Source organism: Herpailurus yagouaroundi, unplaced genomic scaffold, assembly GCF_014898765.1.
Source record: "Herpailurus yagouaroundi ecotype Mexico unplaced genomic scaffold, PumYag 161, whole genome shotgun sequence".
Classification (NCBI taxonomy): Eukaryota; Metazoa; Chordata; class Mammalia; order Carnivora; family Felidae; genus Herpailurus; species Herpailurus yagouaroundi.
The window spans coordinates 16306430-16324549 of record NW_024412402.1 but is presented as its reverse complement, the minus strand read 5'-3'; the positions used below and the strand labels follow the sequence as shown (position 1 = coordinate 16324549).

The 18120-nt window shown below is 56.1% G+C and overlaps 1 protein-coding gene across 7 annotated transcripts; it reads right to left on the bottom strand.

Annotated features, from left to right (window-relative positions):
* Nucleotides 1-1439: 1439 nt before the first annotated feature.
* On the bottom strand, nt 1440-17507 carry ROBO3 (roundabout guidance receptor 3). Of its 7 annotated transcripts, none has more exons than XM_040483407.1 (28): nt 17073-17503; nt 13584-13910; nt 13089-13246; nt 12490-12610; nt 12255-12393; nt 11827-11954; nt 11427-11551; nt 10043-10214; nt 9518-9726; nt 9220-9301; nt 8748-8931; nt 8391-8557; nt 7809-7930; nt 7393-7618; nt 7062-7183; nt 6639-6810; nt 6288-6473; nt 5492-5515; nt 5368-5410; nt 5021-5163; nt 4509-4703; nt 4210-4348; nt 3841-4053; nt 3303-3454; nt 3007-3174; nt 2679-2846; nt 2009-2187; nt 1440-1690 (listed from the first exon to the last, which is right to left on the bottom strand). In XM_040483407.1, the coding sequence occupies exons 1-28, from the start codon at nt 17230-17232 to the stop codon at nt 1679-1681; spliced, it is 4236 nt and encodes a 1411-aa protein (XP_040339341.1). In that variant the 5' UTR covers nt 17233-17503; the 3' UTR covers nt 1440-1678. The 7 variants fall into 7 exon arrangements, with proteins under 7 accessions (XP_040339341.1, XP_040339342.1, XP_040339337.1 ...); XM_040483408.1 differs by having other exon boundaries at nt 3067-3174; nt 8748-8913; XM_040483403.1 differs by having other exon boundaries at nt 5368-5515; nt 17073-17504.
* Between the last annotated feature and the right edge of the window lie 613 nt (nt 17508-18120).

Here is an 18120-nt window from a genome sequence, read left to right as displayed (position 1 = left end):
ACAGGTGTTTTCTTAAAATAGACAAAGTAGCTAGATTCCACAAAAGGTAGGACCACCTATAATGGTTGCCTGGTGAGCACCCTTCAGACAAAACAACAGCACAGAGAAATGGAGCAGGACTGACAAGCCTGAGACACAGAAAGCGGGGCAGGTGGGGGCTGACCTTTTCTAATTTGGTGGGAAAGGCAGGGGCAGGACACACACAAGCTGCAGGGGATGGTGCTCCTGCATGTGACCAGGGCCACCAGAGGACATCTTTAGGGAGGGCTGATCAGGAAGCAGGCCCTGGAAGGGGGTGATAATCCCCCCCCCCCGAAACCAAGGCAGCTCTACCTGGAGGCCACTCTGAACTCAGAGGCTGCGTGAGGCCGGGCCTGGGGGACACGGTGCTGCCTGAACTACCTTCAACCGGCCAGTCTGGTCTGGAATGTCATAATCTCAGGATGAGAAATCAGTGCTCCGGATACATATCTGTTCCTCTCTATTTGCTTTTCCTTTTTTGGATTTTGTTTTTCTTTTAGTTTCCTGGTAAAATTCCTTTTGAAAACATTCCAACCCTGTTTGCCAGACCAAAGGAGAAAAAGGGATTTGTGCACACTTAGGTCAAAGTGGCAGGAGAGGTCAGAGGCCTGGGCTTGGGGTGGGGGTGGGGAGTAGTGGCCATCCCCTGAGAGCCCAGAGCAGTTCCTGAGCCTGGGGGTGAAAAAATGAGAAGGAAACAAACCACAGAAAACCAGTGAGTGGCATGGGCTGTGGGTGGGGGAGCAATGGTCACTATGGCATTCGGGGCCAATATTTTAAAAAATCCTGTGTCAGCCAAACCCATCACATTGGGGTCTCGCCTGGCCAGGAGGTATCTGTTTGCACACATCCAGGGTCAGGGAGCCTGACAAAAGCCTGTTTTCCCTTCTTGGCTGGGGTTTCCCCCATCAACTCCTTTCTATTATTTTTTTAAAATTTTTTTAATGTTTATTTATTTTTGAGAGAGTGACAGAGTGTGAGTGGGGGAGGGGCAGATAGAGAGGGAGACACAGAATCTGAAGCGGGCTTCAGGCTTTAAGCTATCAGCACAGAGCCTGATGCAGGACTCGAACCCACGAACCATGAGATCATGACCTGACCCAAAGTTGGACGCCTAACCGACTGAGCCACCAAGGTACCCCAATTCCTTTTTTTGTATTATTATTGTTAGGGGCATATTTCCCCCTAGAGAGGAGATAGGCCACAGAGGAGGGCGCCAAGGGAGAGCCTGGCTTAGTTATCTGAAGGTGGGACAAGTTTCAGCTCCTTCAGGAGGCAGGCCAGGCCAGCATCTCTTAGCCCCTGTCCTCAGCTGGTGCTTTTGACAGAAGAGTTTCAAGCGAGTGCCTTGGTCTACACTGTCTCGCAGTCTTTCTTCCCCATGCCCCGCATGAAACCAGACAAGCAGGGCCCAGAGCTCTGAACAGACTCTTTTTATTTGTCCCTTTTACACATGAGTTTCAGGTAGAAAGAGGTGGAAAGTTTCAGGTAGGAAGAGCTGGCTCTCTGGCTTTTAAGCATCATTGCTGGGAGGGAAGAGGGCCCCCCCTGCTCCTCTCTGCTCACACCCATTTACCAGGGGGAGGGGCTCCCATCCAAGGCTCCCGGCCCAGGGACAAGCCCTTCCCCGTGGAACTCCTGATATCCTCATCCAGGGTCATTTTGGTTCCTAGAGAGAGAAAGAGGCTAGTTTGCAAGGCCCTAGGCCCTGGCAAACAGGCTATAGGGGGGGACGTGCCTCTTTTCTCCTCAGCCCTCCTCCTGAACCCACTCTCCTCTGGGGAGCCCAGGCTCCTCCACATATCACCTTGTCCTCACCCTTTGTCACCTGTTCTCCAGGATCCCTCCCTTCCCCCTCACCCACTGGGTCCCCTCCTTTTTGACACTTGCTCACAAAGCCCTTCTCTCCTTTCCTGTTTCCAATCATCCCTTGGCTCGCCCCTCCTCGTCTTCTCGTCTCCCATAGTTTGCCTACCCCAGCCCCCACCTCTCCGCGTTTCCGTCCTGGTCTTTGGCTCCGGCTCCGGCTCCGGCTCCGTCCAGGGCCCCGGGAGCCTCGGGAGCTGCTGGAGCCTCTGGAGGAGTTGCTGCCAGCTGTGGAACAGGTGCTGGTGCCCTGGCCCCGGGACAGGAAGCTGGGTCGGCTGTAAGGGAGCCAGGCCTCTTCTGCAGCACAAGAGAGAAGGGCCACCAGGCCCCGTGCAGAGAGCAGAAGGTCACTGTTTGCCCACTGTGCCACCTTGACTGCAATCCCAGATCTGGAAGGAGGGTGTAGGGCAGGCATAGGGCCCAGGCCCTTCTGGGGGCTGAGGAGACATAGAACACCCAGCACATGGCCTTGACGTAGCACCTGCTCAGACACCCAGAGGGAGCTCCCGGGCAGAGGAAGCCTTGGGAAAGGAGGGACAGAACACGGAGCCCCATTCTTGCCTCTTCTGGGCTTCAGTCCTGGGAAACTATACAACTTGGCAACTTCTGGGGATCTTTCCCAGAGAGAGCTACAGAGACATGTGTAGGATTTGATCAAGTGCATGAACCCCGCTGAAGACGAGGGGTGAGCTGGGTGAACATTAGTCCTTCATGGCTGTACTACACTAGCCGCCAGTCCCACCTTCTTGGGTAGGGATGACCTTCTGGCCTTTCCTGGCCCTCCTTACCATCCAGGTGGGGACCCCGCTGGGCCCCCAAGGGCCCGGCCTGCACCATTCTCCTCTCTCCACTGCGTTCCTGTTCCCGTTCCAAGGAGGACATGCTGCCTGCTGCCCTCAGCCCTACGGCCCAGCTTGCCTCTTCCTCTGGTGGCGGCAAGGGCGGCGGGGGCAAGTCTGGGGAGAGACCTGTTTTCAGCAGAGTCTCCCGCTCCTCCTGATACCAGTCCTCCTCCCACTCCTACTCCCTGGCACCAGGAGGCTGCGACTGAACAGCCCAAGATTTGGGTGCACCTGCTTCCTCCTCCAGCACCACCCCCCCCCAAGCAGAGCTCACCCTTGGTTTCCTGCCTGTTCCCCCTCCTTTCACCATCTCTCAGGCCCCTGGCACCCTCACCCCCAGGACTGTGCTCCCGTCGGTAGGGAACAGCCTTGGGTTTCCGGATTCGGGCACGGGGCGCTTGAAGTGGAGGAGTCATCTCCCCAGGGACCTGCCGGGTTCTCCCTGTAGCATTAGGGTACAGGAAGAGCAGGTGAGACAGAGGATCAGGAAACAGGCTTGAGGATGAAGAAGAAAGAAGCTTCCGAAGGGTATGGAGAAGTAGGAGCAGGTTAAGGCTTCTGCAGACTCACCTGGGGCACTGCTGGCTGTACTCGGGACAGGGCTGGGGCTGAGGTGATAGGAGGCTGTGGGTCCAGCACCCAGGCCAGCAGGCCTCCCTTCATGGCTACTCAGAGTGGGCTGGGATACACTGAGAGGGGAACTTGGACCAAGGGGCACCCTCCTGCAATGACATGAGGCCTCAGCATTTGTTCACGTGACAAACGCTAAGTGCCTACCATGTGCTAGACACTCAGACGAAAAAGGCACAGCCTGCCCCCAACAAGGCTCCCCAGCTAGTGAAGTATGAGGAGAGCCATGTCTTTGAAATGCCTGAGAAGCTTGCAGAACCAGTCCAATGGAGAAACAGTCTGAAGGGAGTGAGAGACCTTGTCAGCCTCCACGTTCCTTCCCAAATCACACTTCTACTGTGACGTGGCCATGAGACCTCTGCGTCCCAGATTCATCCATCCATCCATCCATCCATCCATTCATCTATCCATCCAGTCATCCACTCCATAGATATGTACCCAGGGCCTATAATGTGCAAGGCATCATATACCTCCCTACCTGGGCATCTGGTGGAGATGGGGGATGTCAGTGGGGGGCTGGGGAGGGTCAGGAGGTGAGGGGGTAAGAGTGGCTGTGGACTGCTGTCCATAGGAAGATGTGGGAGAGGGGGCTTCCCCTTGGGACGGAGGGACCAAGCACCCTCCACTGGAGCTGGGCTCTGCCAGGTGGCTCCTCTCAGGCATTGGTGGACACCACTCTTCTGGCTCTGAGCTGGGGGCAAACAGGGGTGACTGAGTAGCTTCCATACCTTCCCCTTGGCCTTCCAGTTGCCCTCTTCCCTTCCTCTCCCAGCACCTCTGCCCTCCCCCTGCAGGAGGCCCTGCAGTCCCATCTGTATAGGGCAGCCGCAGCAGGGCACATCCTTACCCGCCCTCCAGCTCCTCCTCAGGCCCTTCGAGGCAGCTCAGTTCACAGGAAGGGGGAGGTGGTGGCAGGGCTTCTGGCCAGTTGAGAGAGGGCATCTGCACAGGTTTTCCCAGAAGCTTTGCTTTGCCTCCCCTGGCTCCTGAGGAGGGTAGGATGGGGACACACCAAGATAGGAGGCAGATGAGAATGTCAGAAGAAAGTGCTGGGCTAGGTCCCAGAGGGGAACGGTAGAGGATATTCTTTGGGGATCCTCTGCTCAGAGCTAAAAGGGGGGGGGGTATTTGGAACCACAGTCATACCACTGTTCCCCTGGCTCCATTCTGGAGGAGCGTACTGGCTCCAGGTGCCTGGATCCCCTGAGGGATTTGGGGGGAATCCCCCGTGGAAGGTCTGCAGCTCCTCCCCAGCTGGGTCAATGGTGCTGTAGACAGGACCCTCAGTCGGGGCGGCAGGACCCCGGGCCGTCTGAGCCAGGTACAGGGAGATTCCTGCTTCTGAGGAGGAGAAAGAGGGAGGCCAGGGGGGGAGGCAAGGGGCAGGGGGCAGAGACAGAAAAATAGCGGACAACAGGAGAATGGAGGGCAAAAGGAGATCCCACCGGACCAACTTCTCCCCCTTCCCAAACCTTACTTCCAAACCGGGGTGAAGGTTAGGCATGAGAGAGGCTCCCCCAACTCATATCCTCCCGAAGGACTGACCAACCTCAGGAAGACTGGCAATCCTCGGCTCCCTTCAGTTTGCCCCAGTAGGTTGAGAGGAGAGAAGGGTGTTGGGGGCCAGGTGTGCCCCTGAGAGAATTAGAACTCCTCACCATTGTAATATCTGTCATCTGGGTCAGGATTGCTGGGGCAGCAGCTTCCCCTGGGCTCCGGGGCTGAGGGGCTTCGAGATGATGGGTGGGGCCACGAGTCTGCTAGCCATGGGTAGGGGGCGGGGCCAAGGCCCATGGGTGGCCTGAGGGAAAGCACGTGAACGCTGGGGACTGAGAGCCCGAACAGGCCAGCGAATGTAAGAGTAACCAGGAGTCCTAGGGCAGTGATGGAGAGTTTGGGGGTGACAGGTGGTAGGCAGCGTGGGGAGGCACTGAGGCCTGGGGAGGAAGGAGAATAGTCTCTTGATGGAGGGGATTATCCTTGAGAGATGAATTAAGAGGATTACCTGGAACTGGCTCCAGAGAGGCCCTCTGAGTGTGGGAAGGACACTGGGGAAGATGAGGGGGACACTGAGTGAGAGAAGGGCCCGTACTTGGGGTCTGAACCCCACTGGAGCAGAGATATCTTACCTGCAGGTGTGTAGGCAAAGGAAGCTTCCGAAAACGAATCCATGGGAGAAAGAGGAGGGTAAATGGAGAAAGGGTCAGAAATACTCACATTCTTGTCCCCTTCTTGGCCCCGGTCCCAATTCCACCACTCAACCTGTACCCTGGACCAATTTCATCAGAATTTCTAGGAGTGGGACTCAAGCATCAGTATTTTTCTAAAGTTTCCAAGTGATTCTTATGTGTAGCCAAGATGGGGGGGGGGGGGGCTGATCTCAGAGACCTCTGAATCTCTCCAGACACGCCCCTTATGGGGGAGTAGCAGAAATCAAGTCGCCCCTCTCAGCGGGCCCCACCTTTCCACCCAGATCCCGCCCCACAATTTAACGTCCAGTGTCCTGGCCACCCACCTGCTGCTAGGCCCCGCCTTTCAGGAAGTGAGTTTTCCCCCTCTCCAGAATTGCCCCTTCTATACAGAGACGGATGGCAAAGCCCGCTGTCTTATCGAGGCATCTCAGGGGGAAATTTTACCCCTGTCCCCAGATTCAGGTACGGACCCCGCCGTTCCCCCAGTCCCGTCGGCTCCCTGCCCCATCTTTGCCTACCCCGCCCCTCTGCAAGGGGCTGAGCTGTGGTGCGACCCCTTCCTTCTGACTCCCCCGCCCCCCCACTCACCGAGCCGTGAGCCCCTCCCGTCCCGCTCTCGGTTCCGCCCGCCTCCCTCCCTCCAGGCTCCGCCCACTCCAAGGCGCTCCTCTCGGTCTTCCCAAAGCCCAAGTGCGCCCCTCGGCCCGCGCAGGCCCCCCCAGGTCCCGCTCACCCGTGTAGTGACTGAGCTCCTTGCGCTGCCTCCGGCGCCGGTAGAGGACGCCGCAGAGCCCGAGGAGCAGCGCCCCGCACGCGGCGCCGCTGCCCGCGAGGAAGGCAGGCTCCCGCAGCACCCTCGCCAGCCGCTCCGCCAGCCCCGGGCCCACCTCAAGCCCAGGCTCCAATCCCGGCGGGGAAGCTGTAGGGGTCAGAGAGGTGAGGGGACTAGGGGCCTGGAAACCCGGGAGCGAGGAAGGGGTCATCCCTGACCCCGCAGGCACGGTTACACTAGGACCCCACTTCAGTTCCCCAGCGCGCCCACCCCCACCCCCACTCCCATTCCCACTCCCACCCCCGGACTCACGCAGTTGCACTGACACCGGGGCACTGGCCACGCCTACGCCCACGCTGGTGGCCGCCGCGACCTGGGTCCGGTAGAGAACACCGGGCAGCAGTCCCCGGAGCACCGCGGAGCGTGCCCAGCCTGCCGCAGACCGGTTGAGGTGGAAGCGACTCTCATTGCCCAGGCACCATATCTGGGGAGAGGAGACCCGGGTTCAGAGAGTCTGCAATGGGATCCTGGCCTCACGTGGAAACTTGAAGCTCTGAATGGTAGACGGGGCTTAGCCAGGCATCGTTCAGTCTGGAGGGATACTCTTGAAACCTCTCTCCTTTCCCCCAACCTCATCTCCAACCCCAAAGCCAGTCCTGGGTTTCCTCCTCCCTAATGCTAGCCCCTAGGTCCTCCCTCTCCCTCCCCTCCCCAGTCCCTTCTCAAACCCTGTACCTGGTATTCCTTGATGATCCCATTTTGCTGGGAAGGGAGTGGAGGTTCCCAGGACACTGTGACACTGCTGTTGCCTTCACCCCCCAGGGCTACTGTCACTCCCTGGGGGGGACCACTGGGGGCTGGGCCAGGGTAGAGCATGGTGAGAAAGACACAGTCATGCCAGCTACCCTTCCTGCCCCAACCTGCCCCCTCCCAGGTTGACATCTTAGGGAAGGAAGGTATCTTTTCTTTCCACAACTCCCCTTGCTCTCCCCCTGCAAACCTTTATCCTCCCCCACTCCCTCTTTCCTGTTGTCTATTCGTCAGCTCTGTGCACCACCTCCCTTACCCTCCTCAGGAATGCTTCTGGTCATGAAGGGACTTTCAGGCCCCAGCCCCTCTTGGCCTTGGGCTTGCACCTTGATCTGAATTTGGGTCCCTGGGGGGAGTCCACTTAGCACAGTACTTTGCTGGCTTGGGGACTGTAGGTCCAGTACTGTCCAGTGTCCCCCATCAGGGCCTGCTACCTTCCAAGACACTCGGAAACCTTGCACCAGCTGGACTGGGCCATCTACCTACAGGAGACAGGACAAAGCATACCAGAAGGAGAAGTAAGGACCACACAAGTCCTCCAGGTCCTGTCCCTCCTCCACTTACCTGTCTTTCCCAGCCACTCACTTCCCACTTTCCCGTACCCATTCTTGGAGATCTCTACCACCCCCATCATCGTCCCTGCCCTTAACCTCGTCCCCATGCCACACTCACAGTCCAGGACACCTGCAAGGTCCGGGGCCCAAGGACTATGGGCTCCTGCATACGCACGGCCACTTCAGCCAGTCCCCTCTGGCCTCTCCATGGGTCCTCCACTGGCCTGGATGGGTTGCTGTCTATTGACCAAAAAGCCCACTCAGCAAGGGCCACCAAGGATAGAGTCAGACTGAAAGTGTGCTGTACCGACTGTATCCTCAGTCCTCCAGAGCACACCCCAGCCTCAGGAGGGGGCTGGTCAGGGGAATAGCTTCCAGAGGTGGGCCTGTGTGTCCAGCGAATGTGAATCTAGTTTCTGCATAACCACATATGTAGCCTTTAAAGACCTCAGTTCCTCATCTCTAACATGAAGATGAACTCTCCAGTGTCCCTTCCAGTCCTCATAAGCTACGTTGTCTGTGGGTAATCCCCTCTTCTCTTGTCCCTAGATGAGAGGGAGGCCTGACCTACTCCAGGCTGGGCCACAGTAGAGACATGACACAGCAGAAGAGAGTGGCTGTGCTCCCGTGGTTTGGGGGGAGGCGTGCTCTGCAGCATTTCATGTCATAGCCTTGAGCCAGGGACTCTGGCCCTACTCACCCTGGGTGCGGACAGGCTCAGAGACGGGGCTGGGCTCACTGAGGCCCCAGGCTCCCACAGCTCGTACCAGGAACAGATAGATGGTGTTGGGCTGCAGACCGCTGACAGTGTGTGTCTCCAGCTGCACGCCATCTGCCACTGTCCGCCACGTGTTGCCAGCTGCTTGGCTGCAACAGGAATGGGGTGACAGACTTGTCTGAGCCTGGGGACCCCTCATCCATTCTCTGTGGCCCCCTACTATCTCCTTGCCCTGGGAGAGGGAACTGGCAAAACTCTCCCCACCATAGCAAAGACCCTAAGGACATAAGATTCCCTTCTTCCAACTTTCCAGGTTTGCTTTCAACATTTTCTCCATACCTGAAGGCCTCTATCACGTAAGAGGTGACTGTGGCCCCCGCCTGCGGGTTGGGCTTCCAGGTCAGGGTAATGCTGTTCTTGGTGATCTCAGTGACCAGTGGCTGAGAGGGAGGCCCTGGAGGGGTACTGGGCTCCGTAGGGGGCTCTGATGAAACTCCCCAGTCCTCTGCAGTGAGGCGATAATCTTTCAGTAGAAGGATGGGAAAGGGACGGCACCTGCGTCACCAGCCTCCTTCCCAGAGAAGCTCTGGGGCTGTGGCATTGGTAATGGTGGAGACGGGGACGTGGTTACTGAACTGACCCCTCCTCACATCTGCCTCCCAAGGGCATCACTTGTGTCAAGCTCCTCCTCACCACCATGGCCGTGGCATTTGGAAGATAAATCAGTTCTGGGGCTCAGGGAGGTACTGAGTACCTTCGAAGCAGGTTTGGATGAAGGTGCTGGCAAAGCAAGGGGACAGACAAAACTCACCCCGCCTCCTAAGCCAGCTACTCCATGTGGCCTCCCCTGTGGAACTCTTGGCCACACAGCTGTAGAAACCCATGTCCATCTCCTGCGGGAGAGGGGAGAGGACTGGCAAACAGAGTGGATCAAGGTAGGGCAAGGGGGTGGCGGTGGGTATACAGAAGGGTGGTGAGGGCATTGTACACTTTAGGCAGTCTAAGCAGAGGAGTAGAAATGGAGTTAGTCCCAGAGGGTACTTCCGAGATTTGGGCATGTGGACTGTGTGGCCATTCTCGGTTACTCGGGGCCCAGGGGTGAGACTCACCTGCACCCTGGCGATGTACAGGGTACCGTTGGCCATTAGATTGAGTTGCACGTCGTCCCCCTGCAGCCACTGCCCGTCCTTCTTCCACTGGATGCTAGGTTGAGGGTTCCCAGTCACTCTGCATGGCAGCCACACAGAGGAGCCAAGTGCCAGCGTCTGATTGGCTGGTCCCTGGAGGATGATGGGAGGCAGCCCGTCCAAGGAGGAGGCTGAGAGAGGAAGAACTTGGGCACCTCAGGAGAGGATCCTGGGTTCAGGAAACCAGCCCCTTGTCCTCCTTCTCTGCTCCTTCAGCCCTCCTTCCCCTGGAGATTGGAAGGGTTTCGATAACCGTCTGTAGTCTCTGCCTGGAACCAGCCATCTATTACTGGCTTCTGTAGCTGATTTCCTAACTTCAAGGCCATGTCTCAGGAACACGCCCCTCCCCTTGCAGACATATGATACAGAACCCAAGAAAAACAGATGTCCTTAAGCCATGATTTCCTTCCAGGCCATGGGGCCAGGCCTCTCTCCATGAGCACTTACCTGCTTTTACCTCCAACAGGGCCTTGGCCAGGATGCTGCCGGCCACACTAACAGCCTGACACACATAGTAGCCAGCGTCCCCACTCTGCACATCAGTAATGTTGAGCTGGCCTCTGGGAGAGACTGAGAAGCGCCCCTTGGGCTGAAGTGGCTGACTGGGGAAAAGCAGGACCTGTGGACAAAGCAAGGAACCGAGATAAGGAATGAACAGGCAGCTGGCAGAGAGATCCCCATTCCCATCAACCCCCGAATTCAGAGAATCCCTAAGGTTCTAGTTCATACTGTCCCCAGCCAGTTATATGACCTTGGGCAAAATAGTTAGATTGACTCACAAAAATGTGGAAATTTTATGAGATGATATTGGGGTGCACTTCCTAGCTTTGTGATTACTAGTTGGGAAACTCTGAGCAACATATTTAACCTTCCTGAGCCCCAGTTTCCACAAAGTTGATAGTCATGAGGATAGTCATGAGGATTAAATGATTAAACATATGAAAATCTTTTAATGCATTGTGTGATAATTGTCAAAAACTTTCCCCTTCTTTCTGGCTTTAACATTTTACGTTACCTAGATACATGGAAGGTAGGGAAGGTGGTTGGGTCACAGGTAAATGGCACCAGGCTGATCCCCTGATGGATACCTACTCCCACCCTCTACTACCACCAGCATTTTTATTCATTTAAAATACAGCAATCCCAGATGCTAGAGAAGATATTGGAAAATTGTGGCTGTGGATTTGAAATGAGGTAGTGGGAGAGCTGGTTTTCCAGGGAGGTGGAGTTAGGCAGACTTATTTTATTATACTGACCCTGCTTCCTAGGAGCAAAATGCCCACCTTTCACCTAGTGGGCGGGACTGGTGTTGTAACTTCAGTTAATATTCCTTCCTGTTGTGCAATCAGCAATTTGTTTGCGAAGATTGGAGAGGGGTGCCTGTGAGCTCCCCCTGGTGGAAGTCCCTTGTAAAATGATGAGCAAGTAATGCTGTTGGCTGAACAGCTTTGGTACAGTACACACTTTCCAGAGCAGCATATTAAAGCCCAGACCCCAGGTGTCTGGGAGAGGAGGCATCCAAGTGGATGTGCTACATCCTCAGGGCAGCCTTGCCTAAAATAGAAGGATTCTCCAAGGAATTACCATACAGGACTATTTCCTTTCACCTAAACATATTATCAGGTTGTTTTTTTTTTTTTTTTAAGTGTTCGGTATGTTAGCTAGCCCTTTTATATTCATTATCTTATTTGACCCACCCAAATAACCTGCAAGGGTTTCTGGGAGGACCAAAGGTAAAACAGAGAGAAGTGTGCAGAGAATACAGAAGCGGGGAGGCTAAGACCCAGAGGAGAAGATTGTGGGAAGGCCCACCATGCAGCTGGCCACCTACTTGACTTCCCTCCTTCTGCCAGAAGATGGCAGGTGGGGGGTTTCCTTTGGTCTCGCATTGGAAAGCCACGCTCTCTCCAGGAGCTGCCATCTGGTCCTGGGGCTGGGTGACCAGCTGGGGAGGGACTGGGAAGGGGGAGGGGATAAAGGAACAGGGAGTCAGGGTACTCAGAAGGGAGACTGAGGGAACAGGAGAGAGAAGCCCAAGCTTGGCTTAAGTAAGAGCAGATATCCATCTCTTGTTCCAGCCTGTTCAGCTCTCTCCTTCTAGAAGTGTCAAGGGATGCCCCACCACCACCATATCTCCCATTCTGTCCTTTGTCCCTCATTCTCCTCTTCATCCCATCCTCCCTGGTCCCTCATTTCATCCCTGCTTCTGACAGTCCCAGGCCGGCCCTCACCGTGAACACTGAGGGAGCCAGATGCTTCGGCACGGCCCACGCTGTTCTCAGCCACACAGGTGTACGTCCCCTCATCGTCCGCACTCACACGCCCGATCCAAAGGCTGTGGTCACTCCGGATCTCATACCTGCTCCACTCCCCACCCCCAGAATGGGTTGGCCACAGCTAGAGACCCCTTCTCTCTCCCCCAGACAGACACCAGGATCAGGGTACGTAAAGACAAGGTAGGCCTCAACGGGGACAGAGGCTGGTACCCATGGACCCATAAAAGGAGCTGGGGACTGGAGAGGGGAGGGGCCACAGGCTCCAGGGTAACAGATTTCTCTGAGCTGTCGAGTGAGAGGGTGTCTGCCTGTCCCTTTTCTAGGGCAGGGTGTGCTCTTGAGTGGTTGGGTCTCCTTACAGGCAGGAGGAGGGGGCTTCTCACCTGCCTGTGGGTAGTTCCCCATCTTCCTTGTGCCATCTTAGACGAGGTGGCGGATCTCCTTGCACCTCACATGGGAAATCCACAGGGGCATCTGCCAGGACCACCTGATTCACAGGTCTACGCAGGAATGAGGGTCGCTCTATGGATCGGGAAGGAGTGAATCATCAAGGGATCTGCACAGCTTCTTACTGCCCAGGCTGCACACCCGCATAATCCCCAAACTCCCTGTGCCTACCCAGGACCACAAGTTCGGCTGCCCCACTCTCCCGTTCTCCTGCCATGTTGGAGGCCACACACACATACATCCCTGCATCACTCTTGAGTGTATGTGACATCATCAGCTTCCCTCCACGAATCTGCAGAGTAATAATGGTAACTTTGGTCTTTTGTAACCATCAAAGTATATTTATCTATTTGATCCTCCTAGTAAACTAATGAAAACCTGTAAAGTTGACTCACTTATCAGATAAGGAATCCTTAAGTGATTTACCCAAGGTGGGGCTCAGGTCTGTGTTTGTTCCCACAGCCCAAACCACCTCCCACAAGTCCCTGGGGCATCTTGCTCCCCACCTAATTCATACCAGTTTCTTCCTATCCATCCTTAACTTATCCCTTACTTAATAGCTGCCTCTCAGCCTCTGGTCAGCTGATACCCTGACCTTAAATCTCCTGCCTTACCACATCTAAGACATTATTCCTCGCCCCTCCAAGACCCTGAGATTCACTGCTTCCTCCTTTGAGACATACCCAACCCCCTAACCTGTGGCTCCACCTCTCATGATGGCTCTGGCCCTGGCCCTTAGTCAGATCCCTAGCCAGGGCACGCCTCCTCACCGTGATCCTTCCCTCCTCCTCCTTGAGTCTTGCACTGTCCTTCTTCCAAGACACGGAAGGCTCCGGGTGGCCACGGGGGGGCACGCATTCCATTACCGCTGGCTCCCCCACTGCCACCACCACGTTCCCAGGAGACTGCCGGAAATCATCACGGAGGACTGTAAAGAGAGACAGACAGACAAGGACAGAGACAGAGACAAAGAGACAGTGAGAATGAATGACCAGGGGAATAAACAGGAGTAACTGGGTTAAGACACAAGGCAATTGTTTTGGGGAGGGCTGTATCACCGCAGACGGGAACTCTTGCCCAGGGGCCAAAATACCAGGGCCACTTCCTCCCTCCGGTCAAGGCATGGATGTTAGAGACCAAAGGTCACGGTCTCCAAAGAAGATGTTGAAGGAGCTGAGATCGGGCTGGTTCTGGATCGGATTATCTGGTACCCTCCCGCCTCCCCTAGGCTGGGGAAGCAATCAGCGGACAGTGCGGACTCTCACCTGCCACTTCTAGCGAGGCATTTCTACTAGCCGCTGCCCCCAGGTAGTTGCGCGCCACGCAAGTGTAGACACCTTCGTCGGGCCGCGCGCGGCGCCCGTGAACGATGCGCGGGAAGAAGAGTGCCCCGCTGGGCAGCAGCAGGCGGTGCGCGCGCGGGTCCTCGCGCGCAGTGGCCACTCGCGCCCCATTCTTGTACCACTCGATGTTGGGCCTGGGCCGGCCCTCCGCGCGACAGGGCAGAGTGGCCGGCTCGCCTCTGGAGACCAACAGATCAGGCGGCTGCTCCACGATGCGCGGCATCGCGTCCTCCGGCTCGACCCTTGACGCTAAGAGTAGGGGTGTTGGCACAGAGCATTTAGACCGGGAAATTAGGGGAGAGATTGAGGCTCCAGAGAGAAAAATAACCACTCCTGCCCACCCTGCCCACCCTTTCTCTGTAGGGTCCATTGTCTCCTCTGGGAAGGCACTCCCACGTTCTTGGGCTGGTGAGGACACACGTTACAAACAGGCAGATCGGTAGAGGAATCAGGACACCAACTCCTAGGCTGGCTTTCTAGGCTGCCCAAAGACAGACACTAGCCTTCTCTCTGGCCAAGTTTGAGTGACAGCCCACTGTTATTCAGTCTCCCACCCTCACTGGTTTTCAGATTGTCCTTGCCCCTGAAGACCTGCACCAGAGCTAACACTTGTTTCTTGGCCCTCTGCATGGCTGCGGGTCATAAAAATGGAGAATGGGGACAAGCCTGGAGTCCCTCCCTTAGGAAAGGTAAGAGGAGACTGATCCGACTAGAGACTGGACTAGAAGGGGTTCTTAACCTGGAGCCCATGAATGGACATGGAGCCCTTTTTCTTCTTTTTCATTTCTTAAAAAAAAAAAAACAATTTTTTTATTAAGTAAACTCAATGCCCAACATGGGGCTCCAACTCACAACCTTGAGATCAAGAGTCACCTGCTCTCCCAACTGAGCCAGCCAGGTGCCCCTCTTACTGACACCCCAGACAATCATGCTTGGAAAAACCTGTAGAGTCACAGGACTTGAGTGAAAATGGTAGTGAAAATGTTAGTAGTGGCTCCTTTTCTAGAGGTGCAAAGTTTTCAACAGATTATTCTACAGGTTGATCGACGGATAGAGGCTAAGAACCACTGGGAAGGGGATTCCTCTCCTTCCTGTCTCATCAGATCCATTCACCTGGATGTTCTGTTCCTGCCTCTCACTTGGCCTACAGACTTCTGCTGGCTTCATCCTCTGCACTTGCCTTGGGATCCAGGATCCTGGAACCCGTTAGGCTCAGACACTTCCAGCTTCTCCTGAAGTGGATTCGTAACCCATGGCGGCCAGTAGGCGCCGCTGCTGCCTCGCGTGATTTGGTGTCCTCCGATAACCAGGGACTATCCCCGCTTCTGTTCTCTACCTTACCCTTCCCCGCCCGCGCCCCTCCCACTCTGTTCCAAAATCCGCAGGGACCTCCCTGTAGCTTCACGCTTCGTGTGGGATCGGGTTTCATTTCCCGACCCCTACCCTGAGAAGTTCTTATGGAGACTAGGCCGGAAGGAGGTGGCCCCATGCTGGTATTGTCCCGGGGAGAATTTATTTAACTGGCTAGGACCAGATTAGTGTCCCTCCTACTTAGGGAAGGGAGTAATTTTTCTCCGGTTGCTTCCTTCCAAATGGAGATCTCTGCTTCTCGGTCGTCTCTTCCCCTGCACCTCGTCCCTGTCCGGTTTAGACAGACCTCCATCCTGAGCGACACTAGAGTGGTGAAGAGCTCAGGGGTCGTCCTGGAACCAAGTAGGGCTGGGATCTCAGATTTGACACTTCCTGGCTGCAAGAACTTGGGCAAATTATTGAATTTGTTTGAGTCTCAGTTTATTTATTTTAAATATGGGAGTAGTGACAGGGTTGTCTTCAGATCATAATATATGTAAAGCAATTGAGGGAAGGCTCAATATATATGTCAATTCTGTGATGACTTGAGGGCTCTCCCTCCCTGGCCTACCTTAGCTTATCTTGGCTACTATAGTCTATACCTGACTCAGATTCTAACAGGCCCCAATATCCCTCGTTCCCCTTCACAAATCATTAGAGTGTACTGGAAATAGGTTTGTTATTGCTAAGCTTTATGTTGCTTCTCTGACCCCTGGGGTCTTTTCATCTTTTCTGAATTTGTTTCCTCACTTGCAAAATGTGGCCATCAACGCCTTCCCTACAAACCTCCTTACATTTTCCAGCTTGAATGAGGCAGTGTATGGTGGAGCCTACACCCTAAGAGCGCTGGGGGAACGGAGGTGTGTCTGGGGCGTCTGTGAGAAGGGCTCTCTCTGCGCCTACCCTCCTGGGAATCTACAGCGGGTCAGGAATTTGGAGACCTCCGGCTCATTTCCACTTTCTTCGTCCCTGCTCCTTCGTGTACATACCACACCCTTCTGGTCGGCCCTTTCCCCCTAATTCCTGTAGACACAGCTGCAGGCGCCCTTTCCCTGGAATTTCTTCCCTGTCATTCCCGGTCTCAGGAGAGGCTCAGACAGCAGCTAATGAATAGCTAATGATCATGCTAATAGCGCTCTGGGGCTCCTCCCCCAGCACCTGGAGTACCCCAGACACAAACACATGCACATTGTCTAGGTCTCCTTTACCGTCATCTTCGAGTTTCCAGGACCGTGCTGCCCCTAGATTCGAGTGGGTGGATGTCAAGGGATGGGGACTGGGGAGGAACCACGGGGGAAATCACCCGCAAAGAGGTCCGGGAAAGCGGGGGATTCCCGACACCGCTCGCAGGGGGCGCGATCGGGCCTCTCCCCAGACTCCGGGAGATCAACTCTGGCCGCCTCCCCGCCGCGCTAGGGGCGAGCGCGCTGTCTAGTCATTTATTAATCACCGTAATTAGCGGTAACGACCTCGCCGCCGGCGCAGCCAGCCCGCCGCAGTTCCGCGGGGTGGGCCGGGGTGAGTTCCACCTCTGAGGGGCAAACTTCTGAGTTTCCCTAAAACGGTCTCGGCGTCTGTCGCCCTCTGTAGTAAACACACCCAACATTTTAGCCTCCTCACCCTAATCCTAAGTGAGCTCTTGGAAAACTTAGGGTCCCGAAGGAAAACTTGCTACCTGGGTGAGTCACTAAGTGGCGCGGCTTGGCCACCGCGTTCCCTCCTCTGCCCTCTCTGCAGTGGGTCCCAGCCACTCTAAGCTCCGTAGTTGCCCGTCACCAGCCACGGTTCTCCTCACTTGGGGCGACAGTGGCGGTCGATGGGGCAGGTGGAGAGCAACGGACTTAGCAGCCATCTCCTCCCAAGCCCTCGATCTTCCGTCGATACCTCCACTCGGGTGCTAGAAGCTCCAAATTATCCCCTGGTCCCCAACCCGGAGGAGGCGCTAGGAGGCGCCCCTTGGTCCCAGTTATCGGGACAGGAGCTCTTTGACCTCCCCTTCCACGACGCCCTCCCACCTTACACCATCCCTTGATCTGAGGTCCCCATGGAGCAAGGTCTTACCGTTGAAAGAGGGATCGCCGGGGGGCAGCAGGCTGTGGTTGAGCGCCGCTACCGAGGAGTTGAAGCCGAAGAGCAGGTCACTGGAGTTGGAAATGTCCCCCGCCAGGGAGTCCGCGAACAAGTTCATCTGCAGCAGTGTTTTGAGCAGGTAGCGCAGCATGGCGCGACCCAACTGGGACCGGGGCGGGGGGCTCGGGGCCCAGCCCCTGGGTCTGAGACCCGCGGGCCGGGAGCCGAAAGCCCCTCCACAGCCTCTGCGCACTGCCCCAGCCACGGTGCCGCTCTCCTGCCGGCGCGCCTGGGTACGGTGCGTGCCTCCGCGTGCCCTCCTCCTTCCCTCGTCCTTCTCTCCACCCCCCAGTGCCGGGGTCCCCCGGGAGCTGGGCGGGCGGAAAGCAGGTGCCACGCCGATCACGGCGTAATTAAGGGATTAATCCGCCTCCTTCCACCCTCCCATCCCCACCCGGATGGCCACTAGCAGGGCCAGAGACTAGAGTTGCGTAGCGCGCAAGTTGGAGTCCCCGCCCCGCGCCCCGCGTCCTGGGTCGGGTTCTGGACACCGCAGGAGAGTTTCCCTCCTTTCTCAAAGCAGCCAAGATGAGGGGCGAGGCTCTGTCGGACTCTGCCCTTATGACTGACTTTAAAACAAGAATCCCATCTCTCTTTTAACGGCCCTTAGGCAAAAGAGCAAGAACACTCCCCTGGCTGTCAAAGCCCTGGCTTTCATTTCCTCCCAAGTCCGGGGTCTTAGCGGCGCAGTGCTGGAGGCTGGGGTGGTTTGGAGCGGAAGTTGGGAGTGGGTGGGGAATAACTGCATGGCACGTCCACCCCTTTACCCCGCGGCCGCCCGTTTGGCAGCCGAGAGGCCAGGGGACAAGGTGCCGAGTCTTGAACCGGAGTCCTGCTTCAGACGCTCTAATCTACTAGTTCTTGCAGGAGGCTAAGAACAAGGATAAAACCGGAGGGGGGGCGGAGCCCCAGGCTCCCAGGCATTTAACAGCTATATGCATACCTCTGGCATCGATTTGCATACTTTTGCATTACTGTG